General features: G+C 44.2%; 1 protein-coding gene across 2 annotated transcripts in view; it reads left to right on the forward strand.

The window, feature by feature from the left end:
• INPP5A (inositol polyphosphate-5-phosphatase A) overlaps positions 1-19,820 on the forward strand; it is a 257,300-nt gene that overhangs the window by 80,774 nt on the left and 156,706 nt on the right. For both annotated transcript variants that reach the window (XM_055720024.1, XM_027805062.2), the window contains exons 3-4: positions 689-789; positions 3,396-3,483. In XM_055720024.1, the coding sequence (XP_055575999.1) occupies positions 689-789; positions 3,396-3,483 (189 nt within the window). The remainder of the gene's footprint in view (positions 1-688; positions 790-3,395; positions 3,484-19,820) is intronic.

Here is a 19,820-nt window from a genome sequence, read left to right on the forward strand (position 1 = left end):
TTTATAAATACTATATATTTAATTTGGTGCTATGTGCCAGTTTTTTAGTATGATAATTGCATCCTAGTGCTGACTGTTTAGTATTTAAGATACTTGCTTTTTACAAGACTTAACACTTGAAATAGCATGATGGATTTATGTGCCTCCTGTATTAGATAATTTGTATGTATACCATAATGTGTGTGTTATTTAGATACTTTTGTAAATAAGATACTCCATAAATAAAAATATCAAATGTGACAGCTAATCAGTATTCTGTCATGAGCTAATATGAGATATTTTATAGAAGTGGAAAAAAACCCACTTAACATTAATTCAGGTGTTTGAACTCTCCCAGTTCCCAGACAAGATGTTTTGATCACGTCAGTGGTGTTAGGTCCTCTTAGAGATGAGTTGGAAGAGGTTATATATTTGCTTTAAATGCCTAGGAACTAATTCCTACTTCAAAAGAGAAAACACTAGCTAAAAATATTTGAGATAATTACTGTGTATTATGAGTCCTTTATGTGCATCACAGATGATGCTCCCCTTATTGCGTATTACACTTCTGCCAGCTGCTTCTCAGGTAACAGCTGATTACCCTCCTTTCAGAAATAACACATCTGGATTTGTGTCATTTATGTTATATAGTTATAGGTAATAGTTATGGATACAACTTTGTTAATACTTGTTTATCTGTTTGTTTCAGGTTGTACATGCACACAAGCCCCACTTCATGGCTTTACACTGTCAAGAATTTGGAGGAAAAAACTATGAAGCTTCCATGTCTCATGTGGACAAGTTTGTTAAGTAAGTGTGGTGGGTTGACTGTGGCTGGACACTGGGTACCTACTAAAGCTGCTCTGTCACTCCACTCCTCAGGTGGGCAGGGGAGAGAAACACAGGCAAAACAGTCTCAGCTTGGGGGAATTAAGTTTTAATTTATTGCCAATCAAATCAGAGTAGGGTAATGAGATATACACCAAATCTCAAAACACATTCCCTCCCAGCCCTCCTTTTTTCCTGGCCTCAACTTTACTCCTGATTTCTCTCCCTCCTCCCCCTGAGCGGTGCAGGAGGATGGGAAACAGAGGTTGTGATCAGCTCATTGCATGGTGTCTCTGCTGCTCCTTCCTCCTCAGGGGCAGGGCTCCTCACACCCTTCCCCTGCTCCAGCATGGGGTCCTTCCCATGGGATACAGTCCTCCATGAACTTCTCTAATATGAGTCCTTCTCACAGGCTGCAGTTCTTCATGAACTGCTCCAAAATGGGTCCCTCCTGCGGGGTGCAGCCCCTCAGGCACAGCCAGCTCCAGCACAGGTCCCCTGCGGGGATGCGAGTCTTGCCTGCCGGCCTGCCCCAGCCCGGGCTCCTCTCCCCACAGGGCCACAGGCCCTGCCAGGAGCTGCTCCAACACGGGCTGCCTGCGGGGTCACAGCCCCCTTTGGGCATCCCCCTGCTCCGGTGTGGACCTCCATGGGCTGAGTGGCACAGTGTGCCTCACCATGGGCTTCACCTCAGGCTGCCAGGGAATGTCTGCTCCGGTGCCTGGAGCACCTCCTGCCCTGAGCTGGGTATCTGCAGACGTATTCCCATCCCTCTGCCCCACTGCAGCTGCTATTGTGCAGCAACTTTTCTGCCTTCTTAAACAGGCTATCCCAGGGGCACTACCACCGTGGCTGATGGGCTCGGCCTTGGCCAGCAGCAGGTTTATCTCAGAGCTGGCGCTGGCTCCATCAAACACAGGGGAAGCTTCTGGCAGCTTCTCACAGAAGCCACCCCCATACCCTCCCCTGCTACCAAAACCTTGCCACAGCAAACCCAATCCAGTAAGTAACTGGAAAATTGTAGTACATAACGTGGTATATAATTCTAAGCAGAAGTCATTAGATGTGTAAAGTGGATAAGCTTCAAAATACTTTTCAACTTCAGCATGTCATATGACCTTGCAGAAGGAAGTGACTAGGCAAACGCTGTATCTTTGCATTTTTTAAGAAATTGGAAAGAGTAATTAAAGTCTTCTCTGGCCATGTACTAGCAAGGTAATCCTGCAAGATATGGAACATAGGTCTCTCTTCCCTGTCATCTCCGAGATGAAGCTTATTTTGTCTGATAATCCAACAGTTTCGTGTTTGGAAAGTGTGTTCAGGCGCTGAACTGGGTGTGAGGCCGTGCTCGTGGTAGGTGCATCCAGGGCCTGTGGCCGCAGTGATGGTTTTGATGGCAGGTGCCGCTGGGGCATGTGGGACAGCGATGCCTGTGAGCGCAGTGCACATCTCCATAACAAAAACGTCCACTGGAAGTCAGGGTCGAGAGATGAGCTTCAACTTGACCGTTTGTTCAGGAGGGATCCTGCCAGAGCCACCAGCACATCTAATGCGCAGAGTCTGAAGAAGCGAGAAGCACGGTTATTTCTGCACGGTGGCCGAGCCTCGGGGCAGGAGCAGCGGTGGGTTCGCTCCCGGCGGCTGCGGAGCCGCTGCAGGGCAGGGGCAGCCGTTCCCTCGGAGCACACTGCGGCCGGGAGGGCTTCTCAAACACACACACGAGAAAAGAGAATCGCTGCTGCTTGCCCAGCAGTTTCTCCGGGCGGGAGGCGGCCGGGCTGAGGCCTGAGTCTGCGGGGCCGAGCAGCCCGCCGGCCCGGGCAGCGGCACCGGCACCGCCGGCCCTTCCTGGCGGCGCTGCGGGGCGCGGCGGTCCTGCACCGCCCGCGGCTGGGCTGGCCGACCGGGGCGGCAGCGCCCCCTGCTGGAGGTGGGCGGCGGCTCCGCCACCCGCAGGCGCGGGCCCTGCCCGCTCCCCCGAAGGTGCAGCTCGGTGCCACCCTGGGGCACCGCGGAGCAGAGCTGTGCCTCCCAGCCGTGCCGGGGGCTCGTTTTGTTGCACCAAAATGCATCCAAATACCAAAGGGTGGTGGCCTCCATCCTCTTCCCCCCTTTCAGGCGTGCCCGGTTCCCTAAAAGCCGTCTCCAAGAGCACCTGACCCCGGCCTCTGTCGAGGCAAAAAGGTGTTTTGACGCCGCTGCGAACCCAGCGTGCCTGCCAGCAGATTGACAGCGTTCAGGAAACTAAAGCTCTAACACTGAGACCATAAGGCCTTTAGCATGAATCACCTAATTTTATGGAACTTTGTGGTCATTGGAGTCTCAAGTCCTTTGCACCTGTGTCCAGATGGCACTTAGGGCTTTCATCGTCCATGGTGACAGTGTAGCCGATGTGGTCAGCTCCAAAGCTTTGGGCAGGTGGCCATAGCATGGGAAACTTTCCTCCCTGGAAGTCACACCGCATTGAGGTGAAGGCCTGGAGTTCCTTTGGGTGATACTGGGGACATCACAGTACAGACAGCGATGCTAAAGCAATATGGTATCTTTGCACCTCCCTTTACATTTTCAATGTCTTCTTTCTCTTGTAGAGAGCTGTTATCAAGCGATGCGATGAAAGACTACAACAGAGCTCGAGTTTACCTGGATGAGAACTATAAATCACAGGAACATTTTACGGTAAACTTCTTTATTTCACAAGCTTAGTTCAACAGATGGTGAATTTCTTTTGTTAAACTGTTTGGGGTTTTTTGATTGGTGTGGGAATGTGAGCTTTTTCCACCATGGAGAGGATTACATCGTTACTAAGATGGTTTACTTTGTCAGGTGTGTAAATGCTGGTTCCACAGAAGTGGATCCATTTAAAACTTAGTAGACTACCAGAATGCATGGAAAGTCTTTTGCTTAAAATTGTCTAAGGCTTTTTTTTCCCTCTAACAACTGACCTTCTCTGTGAATTAGAATTGCCTTCCGTTCAAGAAAGCACATTACTGTCTGACAGCCTGAGTTGGTGCCAGCTCTGAAGCATGATTAGCTGGCGATAGGGCTTGGCACGTGTTCAGGAGCTCACTCACCTATCGGGTCGTGAGAAGAGCCAGGGCACAAGTTTCCACTAGTATGAAAGTGATGTTCAGATAAATGTGCAAGATTGTGTGCAGAGTTGCCTTTTGCACAGAGTAGAAGTGATATATGATCGCTGCCAGGACTGTGCAACGTGCAAACAGGTCTGCGGTTTATTTTAGGTGATTACTGCTAGATTTTACAAGGAAGAGCAGCCCTTTACTGGTGAATCAGTGACATCTCCCTCGCCTCCAGGACAGCAGCTTACTTTTCCCATGGGATCCTGCTCAGTGGGCGTTTGGTGGCTCCAAGGAGCCCTGCTGGCCAGGCTCCCCAGCCGCTCCCAGTGCTTGGCGCTCTGCACGTGGGCTGGTGCTGCCTGGCAGCTGAAGGCAGTGACTGGGACATGCAGTTAAACAAGGAAAAAACAGCCCCCACCATCCACACAAATCCCAGCTTGGTAGTGCATAACCTAGGGGAATATGAACCTGGAAAGGTTTTTGTTTATTCATTTTTAATGACTCTGGCTAGGAGCCCAGGTACTGTGGAACTGGAGGAGAGATATCAGCATTTTTTTTTTCTCTTTCTCATCAAAAGGAGAAAAACAAGATTATCAGCTTCACTGAGCCTTAGTTGGACAAATCCCAAGTCAGGAATGTTAAAACAGTGTGCCAAACATGTTCAGAAAGACCTGGTAGATGAAGGGCAGTAGTACAGAAATGTGTGTTTTGGAGTTGCTTATGGGTCAGAACTGCATCCTAATAAACCTGCTCACTGACAAAGACCCCGCAGGGGTCCCATTGCAGTGCTGCAGCACACCTGCAGCAAGCACCTCCCAAATACAATGAGAAGAGCTGTCATGGGCTCTGACCTGATCTGCTTTCAGGAGAGGGTTGGACCAGATAATCTCTAGAGGTCCGTTCTGACCTAGACTTGTCTGTGATTATGGGGGAGAAAGGGATAATCATCTGTGATCTTATTTTGAGAAATGCAGTGTAGAAGACTAATGCAACCTATAATATCTATATGGTCACAGTACTTCTGAAGTTATTTTATGAGGTACGTTTATTTTTCATGCCACTGTGGTGAATGAAAAGGATCTTAATGAGGCTGACAGCAATCCTGGCTGTAGGACACGTGCTGTTTGTGCCTCTGAAGAGCTCTATATTTTGCAGAGTTCCTACTTCAAGAAATAACGTGGTTCCTTGTTTCAGGTACTAGCATTATTTTCTAGGCACTGTGCTTTCTTGCAGTATTCCCCAACCACCTTTATAATTCTCTGTTTCCTGTCATAAACATTACTTTGCATATCGCTTTCTTCTCATCCTGTATTTACTAAAACTAGGCCTTTCTGGAAAAAGAAATTCTGTCAACGTATTCAGTCAGTAAAGGGTGGGAGGAGGGAGGCTGCCTGTACCAGTATTATTTTCCATGGAAAACAGTCTAATCAAACATGTGTTTTTTACTATTTGATTAAATTACTCTCTGTTGAACTAATAACTATAAAGATGTAAAAAGGTTTGTAAAGCTGTTTGATGTAGCCCTGCGTGACAGGCTGTTTGTAAATAACACTACACATACCAGTAAAGCGGTGTTAAATGGTTCGGAAATGGCTCCATTGGTCTCAAATGGCAGCCATAGCAGGAGGGAGGGAGTTTCCCATAGGAGCCCTCAGATCTTCTCAGATGTAGGCTTATGTGTGTTAGTAACCTGGCAGCAGGCGTAAAAGCACTGCCAATAGAATCAACATGTTTTTTGGGGAACAACGATGAGCATAGTACCACTGCATGTTGGTACGGTACCGCTGGTGGAGAGGGGACTCCCTGTCTGGAGAGGAGCGCTTCTGGAAGGGATGTAGAGGTTGTGTTGGGCAAGCTAGAAACAAGATCCTGTTGCGGTGCTGTAGTGCAAGAAGGAAAGCAGTCTTTGAAAGTGTAGTTAGTCGAGAAGGAGTATATAAAAGATGGTGATTCTGTCTCTGTATACAGACACAGTGAAGGTAGGTAGCATGGGTGTTCTGGCTTCCAGTTCTTGCATCAGAATTTTTGAAAGCATAATGAAAAGGTGGATGTGGCTCATAGAACTATGTTTCTGGCTTTTTTTCTGTCTTGTCTTTCTTTCCAACCTCTAAGAACCTTTCTGAGCTGAATCAATTCAGTGTGGAAAGCAAAAAAACCCCAAAAGTTGAGCAATGATTTAATTACACTTTATGTTACTATTATCAGGAGAAAATGCTGTGTGCTAGAGGAATATTTTATACCTTCCTTGTTAGACTTGTAGCAGTAGTGGCTTGGAACAAAGCCAGCAAACCTAGAAAGGAGAGAGGATGCACCTTCATACTGAGCTTCTTAACCTTTTGATTCTTATAGCCTAGTTTTTGGTGCCTAATGCTGACAGCCCCCACACATAGTTCCTGAGACTACTGTCATGAATTAAGATTCATAAAAATGATTTTTTACACATGTGATTTGAAGTGGCAGTTCTTCAGCTCTTCTGTTCAGTCTGTGTTCATGTAACTTATGCACTGGGTGACTCTGAACGGGGATTTCATCACTGTGGTGTGTCCATTTAGGGTAAAGTTTTAGTCTTATCTCCAATGTGGTTTGGCTTGTATGATGTTACGTGTCTCCCTCTTTCCTCATTAGTTCTGTTTGATTGCAAAGTTCTTTTAACTTCTGTGGGCTTTTTTCCATCCCTTCTATGGCACAGAATTGGCAGCAGATGCTAGCCTTGTAGTTACTGTATTATTACCTCTCAATCTTTAAAATATAAACATTTATCACATATATTGTTGTATAAGGCTATTTGCTTTAGAAACGGAGAAGCCCAAGTAGTTACGGTTTAGCTAACCTATACCCCTGCTGCTCTCATATCCCTTTTCTAGCAGTTTTGGCAACACTTCTTCTGTAAGGCTTTCCTTGGCTGAGCTCCTGCAAAGCTAAATTAGATTTTGCTGCTTATAGTTACTCTGCTTGGCTGTGTTAGGAATGACAGTGAGATATGAGAAGAGGTTTTCAGTAGTCTGTCCCGTTCCAGTTCAGGGCAATCTAGGATGAGTGTTGAAAAATAAAAAATAAAAAAAACCCCAAACAATATGGTAACGAGGTGTAACATGGAGTGATTTGGTTTTAAAAACTCTAAATTCACTAAGGATCAAAATGGTTCATTTTGCATCATTCCAGACACAAATTTTAATACCAGGTATTGTCATTTACAGTCATGTATACCAAATCTAAATGGTTTTAGGCTTGGCATTTGTGGGGAGAGAGGGAGCAGTGTTGTGACTAGGGAGAAAACTGTGGTGCTGTTGGTTGGCCCTGTTCTGCCATAGGTGATGGGGTGAAGCTGCATGGGAATTTGTTCCACTCAAAACTTAATAAAAAACACACATAAAGAAAACTCCAGCCCCTAGGGTAAGCAGTGAAGTGTACAGCCCAGGGGACGTGTGAAGATGCCGCTGGCCCCCTGCCAACTCGCAGCAGGTCTCTGGCCCTGGTGGGGCAGTCAGCTCTGTCTCCAAGGCAGGGGTTGGCAGGGAGTCAGATTTTGGCTGTGACTCTGACCTAAGGCTTTTGTTAAGGCCAAGTGTTGTGAGCAGCAGAGGTTTCATGGCAAGTGCGGGGCAGCACACAGGTGCACATGGATGAAGCAATTCATATCATGCATCAGAGATGCATGGTTTTATAAAATTTAAAAATGATCTGAAGATTAATCTCTTGGCAGAAAGGTGCTACATTAGAGTTACGCTTATCAGCTCTGGGGAAGGTGACAGCATTGGAGTTAAGAGCTCCCAGCAGTTATGAATGAGGTTTGTGGGTGACAACCTTTGCAAGCATAACGATGGCTTCCCAGAAGTTTCAGATTAACTAAACAGGCAGCTCTGATGCTGTTCCAGTTATGACTGGAAATACTGGTAGCAAACGAGTGTGGACAAGCTGATGCATGTGCTAGCCAGAAATTTTCAGGTACTCGAATAGCTTCACAATGCTTTTTAAAATTCAGCCTCCTGTAAATCTCAGTTTAAAACAACAATACTTCTTGTGTCATACGAAACACAATCTAGAAGGTAGATCTTAGTTTCTGTTAGAGAATGTATAATCAGTGAAAAGACAGATATAAGACAACTGAAATAGGTAAAAGTCTGAGAAGCTGAGAAATTCAGTGCAATCGTTTTATTTATTTGTGAGTATACCCAACGGACTTCACTCTTAATTAAGCAGGTCTTTGCAGTTGTATTGATTTTCCCCAACATCCTAGCATTTATATTCTCTGTTAATTTTAATGTACTTGGTATATTTCATGTAAGGAGTAAACTATAATTTTTTTTTATTTATAAATGTATATATTAATTTATGAATTATAAAGCTTTTCAATGTGGAGAGTTACTCAGATATAGTTGGGTTTGATGAACTTTTACCTATTGATACTTCTCAAATAGCCTACGTTAATTGTGAATAAGGTGCTTTTATTCTGAAGTAAGAGCATTCATACTGAAGCTGAATAGCAGCCAGAAATAAGTTGATGTCAGTGACATTTTTTTATTGTAACTAGATCAAAGGTAGTTTTGTTTGTGCCCTGTATTTATTGATTTCTGGAATATTCAATTAAGGTTTTATATTGCTTCACAAATGCATTTTCTTTTTTTTAATTGTTAAAAGAAGGCAGAAGAAAACTCTGCTTGGCTTAAAACATACTTGCTGTCTTGAGAGAATCTTTATTGCAGAAAGTCAGATCCTGAGGACTCCAGGCAAACCCAGCCTCTTGAGAGCAAGCTTGTCACCAGCTCATGCCTCCAGTTTCTAGGGAGCATGCTAGGAGTTGTGTGATTGCTACAGCGCCTAGCTGATTTGTGGAAGCATCTGCACAGTAGGGTAGTTGCTTTATTCTCAGTGTAGATTTATTTTTAAAAAATAAACAGAATCCTCAATTGCCTGTCTGCTTGCTCAGCCTGATAGATAACCTTCAATGAAAAAAATGCTGTTGAGCTATACATCTGATGAGCTGAAGTTTCAGTTTGCTCCTGCTAGTAATATTGTGTTGTAATTAGTTCATTACATAGTAGATTTTTTCCAAATTGAAAAAAGGTAGTTTTCACAACCAGTGTTTCTGACATCAGGAAAATGTATTTAAACAGCACCAGTGCCATAAACCACAAGTATTTACCATTATTTTGCACTGATAATACAAATAAACAGAAAGGAGAGAGAATGCTGTGCTCACGTGGCTGCCTTCTTATAAAGTTCAAGTTTTGTGATATAAATTACTGAAATGAAACTACCCTTAAATAACCATCCAGGAAATGGGCAAAGACACATTATTAATGGGGAACGCAGCAGATAACAGTCCATTTTTCTGGCAGGCTTTCTTCCCCCACCCCCTGCCAAATCTGTGGTTGGGTTATAGAGGCCGAGGTATTTGCCTCCCTGAAGATGATGAAGGCATCGCTCAGCCGGGGGCACGTGTGGGTCTCCTGATGAGCAGCTCTCTAGGAAACACCTGGGGGCTGCCATTGCACCCCCTCTTTGATGGGACGCAGACCCTTGGTGTTGTGAGGGGACTGGCACGTCCTTGGGTGGCCTGCCCGCCCCCTGCCCTAGGCACTCTCATTTGGGGGTACCCCCATCCACCCCAGCTTCCGCCTCCTGCAGGGACACGGTGCATGGCTACCCAGCGGTGGGGCAGGAGCAGGCAGGAGCAGGGCGCCCAGCGAGGGCTGCATGGCAGGGTGGGTTACGCCACATGGGTATGAACAGCGAAATGAGGATAAGCACTACAAAAGAGGGCAAAAGGCTCAAATTCTGCAGTAACACAATGTGCTGTTGTACTAGGGAGATGAGTACAGGCATTGCCATAATATGTACAAAATGGTTATGCCCTTTTTTGTTGTTGGTTGTTTGTTTGTCCCCCTCCCTGATTGTTTTTACTTTACTCCATGCACTCTGTACCAGTAGTTTTTTAGATTTAAAATGCCTCTTAATCTTAGCTAAATAAAGCACTGGGTGGTGTACGGTAGGGTCTAGGAGAGACCTTTGCTCAAGTCATTATCCTTAATAATAACAATAATAATAACCTGAGCTAGTGTGACTAAGAGGGCTCCAGTGGTGAGCAGTGGTCCTAAAAATACAGATGGGCAACATTTTATTCAAGTATGTTATTTTATCTTAAAATTACATGTGCTCATTACTGAGAGAATAGTAAAGTTAATTTTTGTTAGATTAATGATACTTTAGTAATATTTTTGGTTGGGCTGAGTTCGAATAATTGGCCATTAATTGAAAAAGGAAATTGAAATGAATTTATCTTGTACATAAATCCTGTCATAGTTATTAATGGATCTTAGAAAATATCGGCCTGTTCCCAGAAATGAATGGTGTACACTGATTCTTCTGAGCTTATTAGCTGTGGCAATTTAGAGTTTTGTTAAATAAAAAAGATGATTTAGGAAGAGAGACATAATTGAATTGAATATTGGGGGAATTCACACGCCTGATTAGTTCTCAGCCCGCTCCTCCATTAACACTTTTAAGGACTTTCCAGTTTTTGCAGAAACACAAGTTTTCTCCAGGAGGTGGAGCTGAAGCACCAGGCTGTGTCCTGGGGCCGCCGGGCGCTCTGGGCGCAGCGGGGGGGGGGGGGGGGCGGCTGCGGGGGCCATTGCGCGCCCCGACGGGCTGGGGGGTGGGGGGCAGTGCACACCCGGGTGCACGCTCAGACACGGAGCCATCGTGCCCTGCTCCCTGGCCCAGCTGACGCAAGCGCAGCTGCCTGGGTTCTGGGAACACGAGCAGAAGCAGTCCTGACCCAGCTGCGATGTTGATTTTAGTCTTCAATTTGTAGCTCGGTATCAGTGTGGCCCTTGGCTGAATGGGAGTTTTGGGAGTATGTTTTCTTGCCAGGCTTATCCTTTACTGCAGTCGATTTGAATTTTCTCCTGCTAATTGCATGAGCCTGCTTCCACCTTCTCCTTTTTCCCCATCCTCTCCTTTCCATGGAATTTCATTTTGTACTTGAGTTTGGTTTTATGATCCTATCTTTGAAAAATATACCAAACTAGAGAAGTAGAACATCATTTCTGGCCTGAGAACGTGGCAGAAGCAGTGCCTGGCAGAGATGCTGCGTCTGGAGGGATGTATGGGGCCAGGGCTGTCCTGCCAGGGAAGGTCATGCTGCAGGAGGAGCCAAGGGGCTGTCACTCGCTGTGTAGACTCTCCTAAAATTAGTGAGGTTCCTGCAGGGAACGATCTTTGAAACGAAGAAAAGTCCACAGACTCCTTTCTGACAAGCACATACGAAAAACCCAGAAGTATTTTGTCATCACCAGCTTCCACACATCACTTCTGATCAAATGTTTCCCTCTGCCTCACTGTCTGGTTTTTGGGTGTTTTTTTTGTTTTTTTCTTCCCTGTAGAAATGAGTTAGTATAAGCATTTTTAAATTGGTAACAACTTTTTAAACAAACTTTACTATGCGCGTTCTTTAGAATTTTTTTTCTTGGTACTCAAGTGCATAGGAGCATGTGTGAGGCTGGTGGGCTGTGAGAGGATGCCTGGGGGAGCCCTCTCATGACAAGTGAGGCAAACATCAGCACGGCAAGCCTCCAAGAGACGCCGTGGAGTGCTCCATTTTGTGTTGGTGCTTGCTGCTTGGATAATTAATTCATTTTTGCTTTTTGCCAATTCCACTTCCTAGGTGAGAACGAAAGGAATAAAACCATTTGAAAAACATGTTAGTCTTCCCTATAAATGCACCGAAAACGCCAGCAGCAAATCTGTAGCCATGCACAGAAGTGCCTGCTGATAAGTTCTGTGAGGTAGGAAAAGCGAAATGAAGCCCCCGACTGCGGGGAGCGGCGCTGCAGAGCCGGGCGGAGCCGCGCGGTGGCGCTGCACATCAGCGGTGGCTTCGCGGAGCACCCTGCCGTTACCGTGTCCCCGCAGCCGCCTGCCTCATTTTGCTAATCGTAATACACAGTCTCATTCCAATACATCCTCCTAGTTCTTGATGAAATACACGGTTGGAAGCTTTTGAAACCTGTGTCACAAAACTTGACCTCTTCATTAGCTTTTGTCTCTTTTTATTTGGGGTGGGGTGGGGGTGGAGTTTGAAATAAGCTGGTGAACGTCAGAAGCAGAAGGATTAACTTCTACTAAGTCATGAAAAAAATGATTGTCATTTTGTGACATGGACATGTGTTTACAACCACCTGAAATGAAATTTCCCACTTAATTTCTTAGGGGAGTCAGCAGTTGCATAGTTGCTTCCAATTTCCTTTGGATGGGAAATGGGATGTGAAAGGTGTTGCCACAGCGGTACCTTCCTCTGGCTTTGACTTCTCTCTTTTTCTGTACATTTTTGAAACAAATAAAGTTCTTGCAGTGAGGAATTTCATGGCTTATCATCCACCAGTTTTCTGACACTTCTTTATAATTGAAAGAGGAGGAACGATTACAAAACAGTGAGACATTTCACAGATCAGTAGCCCGGTAATACAGTCTTGGGTCGATTTCTGTTGTTTTCAAAGGTGCTAGTGCTGAGGAAATTGGTGATATAGCATCTTCTTTATATGTAGAATCATTATACTGTTTGTATTAACAATGGATTTACAATTTATGTGGAATTGCATTTTCTGTTGGCTGTGGATTTTATATTCAGAATTGCATACTGTAGTCATGCGACAGACTACATGTTTACAAAAAATGTGGGATTATTTGTAAAGAAAAATCATAACCCGTTTTTGTAGAAACCCTTACATCTAAAAATCAGCTGAAATATTTAAAACTAAAATATAGGCTATAGTATCTGAACACAAGGGGAAAACAACTCTTTCTAAGCTTTAAAAAATTAAGACTTTTGTAATTGCTGTCAGAAAAGAGAGGCTAAAACAAACTTTGTTGTTGTTTAAAACTACAGCTGTGATACAAGGCAAGGCATGCTGTGGTTGTTGGGTTACTTGGGCAGGTACACCTGTGAGGCACACCACTCGCCCACACGTGCACAGCACCGAACCTTGCAGTCGCTGGTATCAGTGTTTTGGTTCAGAATTTCCTGAGAGCCAAGGTCATTTAAAATTAACCTTAGAGGCCAGGGGCATGGGGCGCAGCTGCCTGGCCTCAGCTCTGTGGAAGTGCAAACCATGGGGGAGCCTGGCTGAGGAGGAATAGCTATGGACACCTCCTGGAGGGGCTGTGGCCCTGGCTCTGCCGGCGGGCAGACCACTCTCCTGGCAAGCCCCCTATCTGTGCAATCCTGCTGCCTGGCGTGGGAGTGTGGTCCTGCGGAGCAGCACTTCCCTGCTTGTGCTAGTGGAAGCCAGCGGGGTTTGGGGACAGCAGAGAGGGCAGTAGCAGTGATGTTAAACCTAAAATGCCTTGATTGGACCTTTCAGCGTGGGCTCCCCATGCCCTCCCTTGTGTTTCAGGAGTCTCTGCGGTTGACAGTGGTTAGGGGGCTTATTTCCCTTTCTGTGGTGCGTGGGGGATCGCCCGGGGCTCCTGCCATGGGTTGGAAGGTGCTTGGCTGCACCAGCAGCTTTCCACTTTGCTTTGGCACCGGCCAGGCTGGACAGCGATGTGCTGGCCCGTGGCACTGCCTCTGGCTGTGGTGGCACTTGGTGTTTTCTGAGCTGGTGAGGAACACAACAAAAGACGGAGGAGAACTGCTCTCCTTTCAGCGTAGGAGCATGTTGCGGTTTTGTTTGCTTCTGCTTTGCTGCGTATTTGATTATTGTGTGTTCTGAAAGTAAATTGTCTGAAGATCTATGGAAAGAATTATTGGTTGGCTCAACACATATCTCAAAACGTTAAGTCTTCTCAGTTATATTCCATTTATTTGACAACTCTGCTCTTAACAGATCACTGATACTGCAGGGATAGCCCTGAGGCTTTAACTCAAGAGTCCTTTGCAGCATAGTGTTTGCTGCCTGCTATTTGCATGACAGTTCTCAAGTTTTACTCTAGCTTTTTTCCTTTTTTTTAATAGTATATACTATTTAGAATTTATTCTTCTTAATCCTGTCTTGAAGGTTGAATATAATTGTCTGATACATAAATTGTTGCATACAAATAGTAAAGAATTTTGAGGGAAAACATGGCTATTAGAGATTTTCATTTGCTATGAATGGAATAAAAGTCCTGTTTTCAGGCCTTTATTTTTATCTTGTTTTATTTTAGTAAAGTTTCTTTGAAGTCCAAGAGCGGCACAGCAAATCTTCTTGGGGTGAAAGGAAGAAAACCTTCTCAACAGAGGAGCCAAGAACAGGCTCTGCAGAGCAAAGGCTGTCCTAGTACAGGCACAAAAAGCTTGCAACTTCAATTGTGGCATCCGTCCCCCCTCCACGAGCACAGGAGAAGATTCACATCACTGCACCCAGCCTGCAGTCTGTCTGTCCCCAAGGCCCCCGCACTGCTTGCTGGCGAGTGCTGAGCACAGCAGAACTGCGCCAGACCAGGACACGAGCGTTGCCTCATGGCCTGTGCTTGCTGTGAGCCTGGTGCTGTGGCATTTCTCAGGTTTGGCTCCCTGGTCGGCGCTGGGGAAGCGGACACCACGCTTCCCTGGCCGTGTTTACTTGTAAGCGCCCTCCTGGCCAGGCTGGGGTAGGGGCAAGGGAGCTTTCCAAAAAGCAGAAGGGAGAGCAGAGTAGTGCTTGGTATCCATTGTTAGCAGCTCATCTGCAAGTGATCTGTGGCTAAAGATTAATAAATTTTCACGTTACTGATTTGCAGGCAGCTGCTCATTGTAGGTGCTTCAGTGGCTGCATCATGCACATCTGGCGAACATATGTCAATAAACATTAAAATGCTATAACGTATACTTACTTGGACTAAACCCTTCCCTTCTAAAACACAGGAATCCTTCCAGCCTTCTCCTAGGGCTGTGGAGGGGTTGCTCAGCAGCCCCGCTGTCACCCCCAGTGTCAGGGTGACACTGTCTGGACGCCCAGCCGCTGGCAGGGGCGATGCCCGCGGGCAGGTCCCTGGCCCCCGCTATCCGCAGGGCTGAGCTGCCACTGCCAGCCCTTGCGGTTCCATCATGCGCACCTCTTCTGCCAGCGAGGAGAAAAGTGCGCTTTTCTTCAGGGCTAGGGGGTTAAGGATGTTTTGCGTAAAGGTTTGCTAAGTGCTTGGGAAGACATTGAATATTTAATGAAACAGGAAGAACAGTAATGAAAAACACTGAAATAATTGAAGATATAGCACAAATAATACAGTAAATGCTTTAACTTGAAGTTTGCAAAGCCCTGCATAGGTCCCCTTTAGAAATCTGGTGGCACAGTTGCCACGCTTTGTCTTTCTACGAGAAAACTCCAAATTATTAAGGTGTGGGGCAATCGGATATCTTGTTTGCATTTATATGCAGTAGGGCTAAGGGCAGGACCATTTATACATTGCTCTAGCAGAGCCACAATTTTATAACAGCTCTTTTCAAGTAATGTGTGTGAGGAATTTTGTTTGTGCGAACAAAATGTTTGATTTGGAACAGCTCTGGCTTTCATGAAAAGATGTGAGATTGGAAAATGTGAAGATAATTGCTTAAGAAATTATGAACTGCTGTTTAAAGAACTTGCTAATGTGTTTGTCTGAGGCATTGAATTAATTCTTAAATAAGAGTAGCGTGACTCTATAGAAAAACAATACGTATGCTATTTACTGATATAAACTAATGGGTTATTTAGTGTCTGAAATAATGTTATAATGCAGTATTCGTAGCTGAAAAGAAAGCAATACCCGGGTCTGCTCACAGCCTTTCTATGAATATCATGTGGCAACCAAGTTACCAGCTACACATTTCAAAAAGGCTTGGAAATCCACCTCAACTTTTCACAATTAAAAGCAAATGGATAGTAGAAAAAGAGTTGTTGTATTATGCTACCTAATCCTAATGTCAAGATACTACTGTTGATGTGAAAAGGCAGTAAGCAACTCGATTTCCAAGGGAAAAAAGATGAATAAAAAACTGTACGGGTCTCAGTGAAATCGAGCTGGGCTGAAACCCACAGGCTCTGTGAGCAGGCGTCTAGTGGATTTAGGCAGTGGAGTAATTCCCCATGAGCAAAGCCAGTTAAAAAAGGCCTGGTGCTGGTGGAGAGGGAGCAGCGTCTCTTTCCCTGAAACCACCGTGATGATGGTCAGTGCATACCAGCTGTCATACAGAGCTTCTAAAGAGAAATTAACATTCAGAGATTTTGATGCTAGTATTAAAATGCCACAGACACACACTTAACTACTCTGTTCAATTTAACGATGTTTGCAATGTACAAACCCAAACTAGAACCCTTTGACACTGAGGAAGTGTTTCCACTTAGTTTTAGAGGGCTTTCCAAGTGTCTATTGATCAGTGTTCTCTAACAGCACAAATAATGTGTCTAATTTAACTGGCCACATGGAAGAGTATAGAAAAAACATTAGTTATCCCTTGAAAGGCTTGGAACATCGATAGGAGGACATAACATTAATGACTTTCCTATACACGAGCTTCAAAAATGGCTAAATGAGGAAGAAATTACAAATTTATTTTCCTATAATTTCAGCAGTTGTCTTGTTTTACGGCACCAGTAAAGCATTAAGCAATGAAATGTCACACAAGGAGTATTTTCCTGATAATTTGTCTGACATGCAAAGCATATAAAACAAAAGAGAAAAAGATGGAAATGTGGGGGTTAGTCATTTTGACAAATTTAGTGATTTTTGCTCATGAAGTCTGGCTAAGAGTCTGCTGCTTCTGTCCAAACGTTTTCAAGTATTGCTGTTTTCTAAGTGGTTCAGCTGTATTAGGAACATCTTTATTTCAATTCTGTTCTTTAGCGTGAACACAGATTGCTAATTTTATTGTAAGTTATTAACATAAAGGTAGAGCAAAACTTACTTATATCTCAACCTTTTGTTTTTTAAATAAATGGAATAAATACCGGATCTCCAGAGGTAGCTAGTAGAAGTCCAGCTTGGGAAGGGATATATTGTTATTGGTTCCCTTCCTTTGGTTGTGCATTATTAAGGTGTAAAGGAGTTTTGGGTTGGTTTCATTTTATCCCACAAATTCCAGATACACGGAAGATTTTGTTGGGGGGGTGGGGATCTGATTTCTGAACAAACTAATACAACCCTGAGCATTCATTCTAGAATTGACTGGCATTACTCCCAGATGACCTCCACATCCTTCGCAGATCGAAGTTCCCTGTAGTCCTGCACAGGGTTTCCTTCCTGGCAGGTGGGAGTTGAAGCTGGGGGCTGAATGCTCTGCACTGTTGGTAAGAGTAGGTTACCTCTAAATCCACACAGGATTTAGAAATGAATGTGCAACAGATAGTCTTTTGTGCTCTTCCAGTTTGCCTACTCAGGTTGTGCGTTTTTCACCTTTTAGGATTAGTGGGGAAGCACATACCCTAACATTTTGAACAAGGCTCCCATCTACTCCTGAGGATGCATTGTTGTTGTGGGGGTTTTTTTTGCCGGAAGTCATTACTATACCAGGGTTATGAGACATTCATTGCTTCTCTTTGCTTAAACTAGAAGCTATCTTTTATACCTGCTTCATAATAAGCATAGAAAAAAAATGTGCTATAAAGAGTAATTGGCATCCTATGACGTGATCAGTCAACGAAAGTAGCGCACAAGGAGGTGAATAAAAAAACCAAACAAAACCAAACAAAAAAACCCTCCAAAACACAAAGAGATTCTTTCTACTATTTATTTCATGTTTATCAAAGCACAATTGTAATGACTGTGTATTTAGAAGAATGGCCGAAGAGCGCAGGTTATATGGGTAATCACATTGGTGAGAAGGAAGGTACCGCTGTGAAGATGGGGTCTGAGAGCATATGGTGTAGCCTCTGCATTGATGTCGGGCCCTTCAAAGCGGAGGGAGCTGTGTTGCAGTGCTCAGGCTGCAGCAGTTTCTGGCCCACGTGGAGGCAAATCTGGCATGGTACTGCTGACTCAGAGTAAGATGCTGCAATGTCAGCCCTGAGTGTTCTAAGATCCATTGGTGTGTTTTGTGACCACGATTTTCAGGCTCTGAATCTGGAGCACAGTGTGGAGGCAATAAACCGGGATAGGGAAGGGGGGGATAAGAGCAGCAATCAATTCTGATCAGGCAGTGTGGACCTATGATGGCATTGAGAAAACAGAAAACCAGATACAGTTTTACAGTTTCTTCCGAATAGCAAGGGCAATGAAAGAGCAAAGCTTTGTTTGGATCGCTTGCAAGGAAGTGCATCAGAATGTCCAAATAGGAACATCACACAATACAACATGATGGAAGCTGTAAATCTATATACAGTATTAAGCCTCACCTTTAATGTATTTATGAGGATGAGTAGGTGTGTGGGTATTTCTGCATACTGGTCACAAACTAGTCCGTGTCCCTTAGAGCAGGTGGAAACAGCGAGTGTTCCTTAGGTACAGCTGGCTGTTGTGGAAGCTGAGGGAGATAGGGTTGCCCAGAAACTGGAGTGAGGATTTCGTTGGTCTTATATTAAAAGTTCATAGTTGGTGGTTTGAGCATTTACATTAGGGCAATTAGGGGGGTTTAGACCACAGAGGAAGAAATCATATAAGGAAAGAAAGTATGAACAGATGGGTAATGTACGAGAATGTCAGAAATGAAGTACTAATGGTTGAGAAATATATGGCCCTTGAGGGTGGGAGAAGGTAAAGTAAACGATAACTTTAATGTAAAAAAAACCAGAAAACAAACTCAAAACAAACAAACCCACCACCACCAAAAAAACCAGCCTAAACCCAGAATACCAACTTTTTTTGCAAAAATTCGTGTTTATCTCAGCTAATTATAATAATGGCTTATTAATCTCAGCTCAAAAGACTGTGACCTAAACTGTCTTGCATGTCTGACAAGGTGTCCAAAAAAGATGAAGTATTTCTATATTGACTCACTTTGTTGTGAAGGCAGTTGTGGTTATAAATCACACATTTAAATATCACTATTATTTACAGTCCTCTCTTATGTAAATTGTCTATTAAATAACAGTTGCTGTAATATTGGGTCATTTCAAAGCTTCTTGTCTCCTTGATGCCTGGTTACCTGGTAAGACTTTGAAAACCGCTTAGTTCCACGGAAGGAACTCTTACAAAAGAGAAAAACCACCTCAGTGCTTCCTAACCTTTGTTTTCTCAAGTACACCCTGCCTGGTGGTTTTATTTTGTTTTAGTTTATGCTGGAGGGAATCAGCACACCTAAATCCCCCACCAAGGTACATGTGCACGGATGCATGTACTATCACATCATATGAACGTATTCTTTTGACACACCACTTTTCAAAGAAAGCTGCAATCTACTCCCCTAGTTAATATGATACATGAAAACAGATAATACACTGACGCACTTTTATGTGCATGGTGAGGAGAGTTTAAGGCACGATGAAAATAAAGCACTGAGTAACATCTGAAAGGTTATACGGTATTCTGGATACCTGATAGGGTATTTCTTGTACTGTAATTATACTTTTAGAATTGAAAAACTGTGTTTCCTCCAAAAGCAGCGGAAAAATCTTAATATAACATAGAAATAAAGGTCAAGGTTTGGGGCAGGGCAGGGTGTGTGTGTGTGTGAGTATGTACCTCTGTTTCAGATGTTGCTTTACCACATTTCCAGTTGCCTACCCCAAAGCTGAAATACTGCTGAAGTGCCAATGGCTTTAAAATTAATGTTGGTTATCAGTAAGTGAGAGTGAATTTACAGTATACAAACTACACTGCACTTGCTTCCATAAGAACAGAGAGTGTAAATCTTAGCACTTGAACTCTTACACTAACTGCTTAATTAGTTCTAGATCTCTTATGCTTACCCCAGATATTTGCCCAAGGTATACACGTTCCCTAGACTCACTCTCTAGGCAGAGGCGCAAGGACCTCTTTCTGGTGCTACCTCTGTTTTTCTTTTCGACAATAGTGGGAGAATACTGTGTGTATGTCAGATGCCTCAAAGGTGTCTGAGGAAGG

Source organism: Falco cherrug, chromosome 9 (assembly GCF_023634085.1).
Source record: "Falco cherrug isolate bFalChe1 chromosome 9, bFalChe1.pri, whole genome shotgun sequence".
Taxonomy (NCBI): Eukaryota; Metazoa; Chordata; class Aves; order Falconiformes; family Falconidae; genus Falco; species Falco cherrug.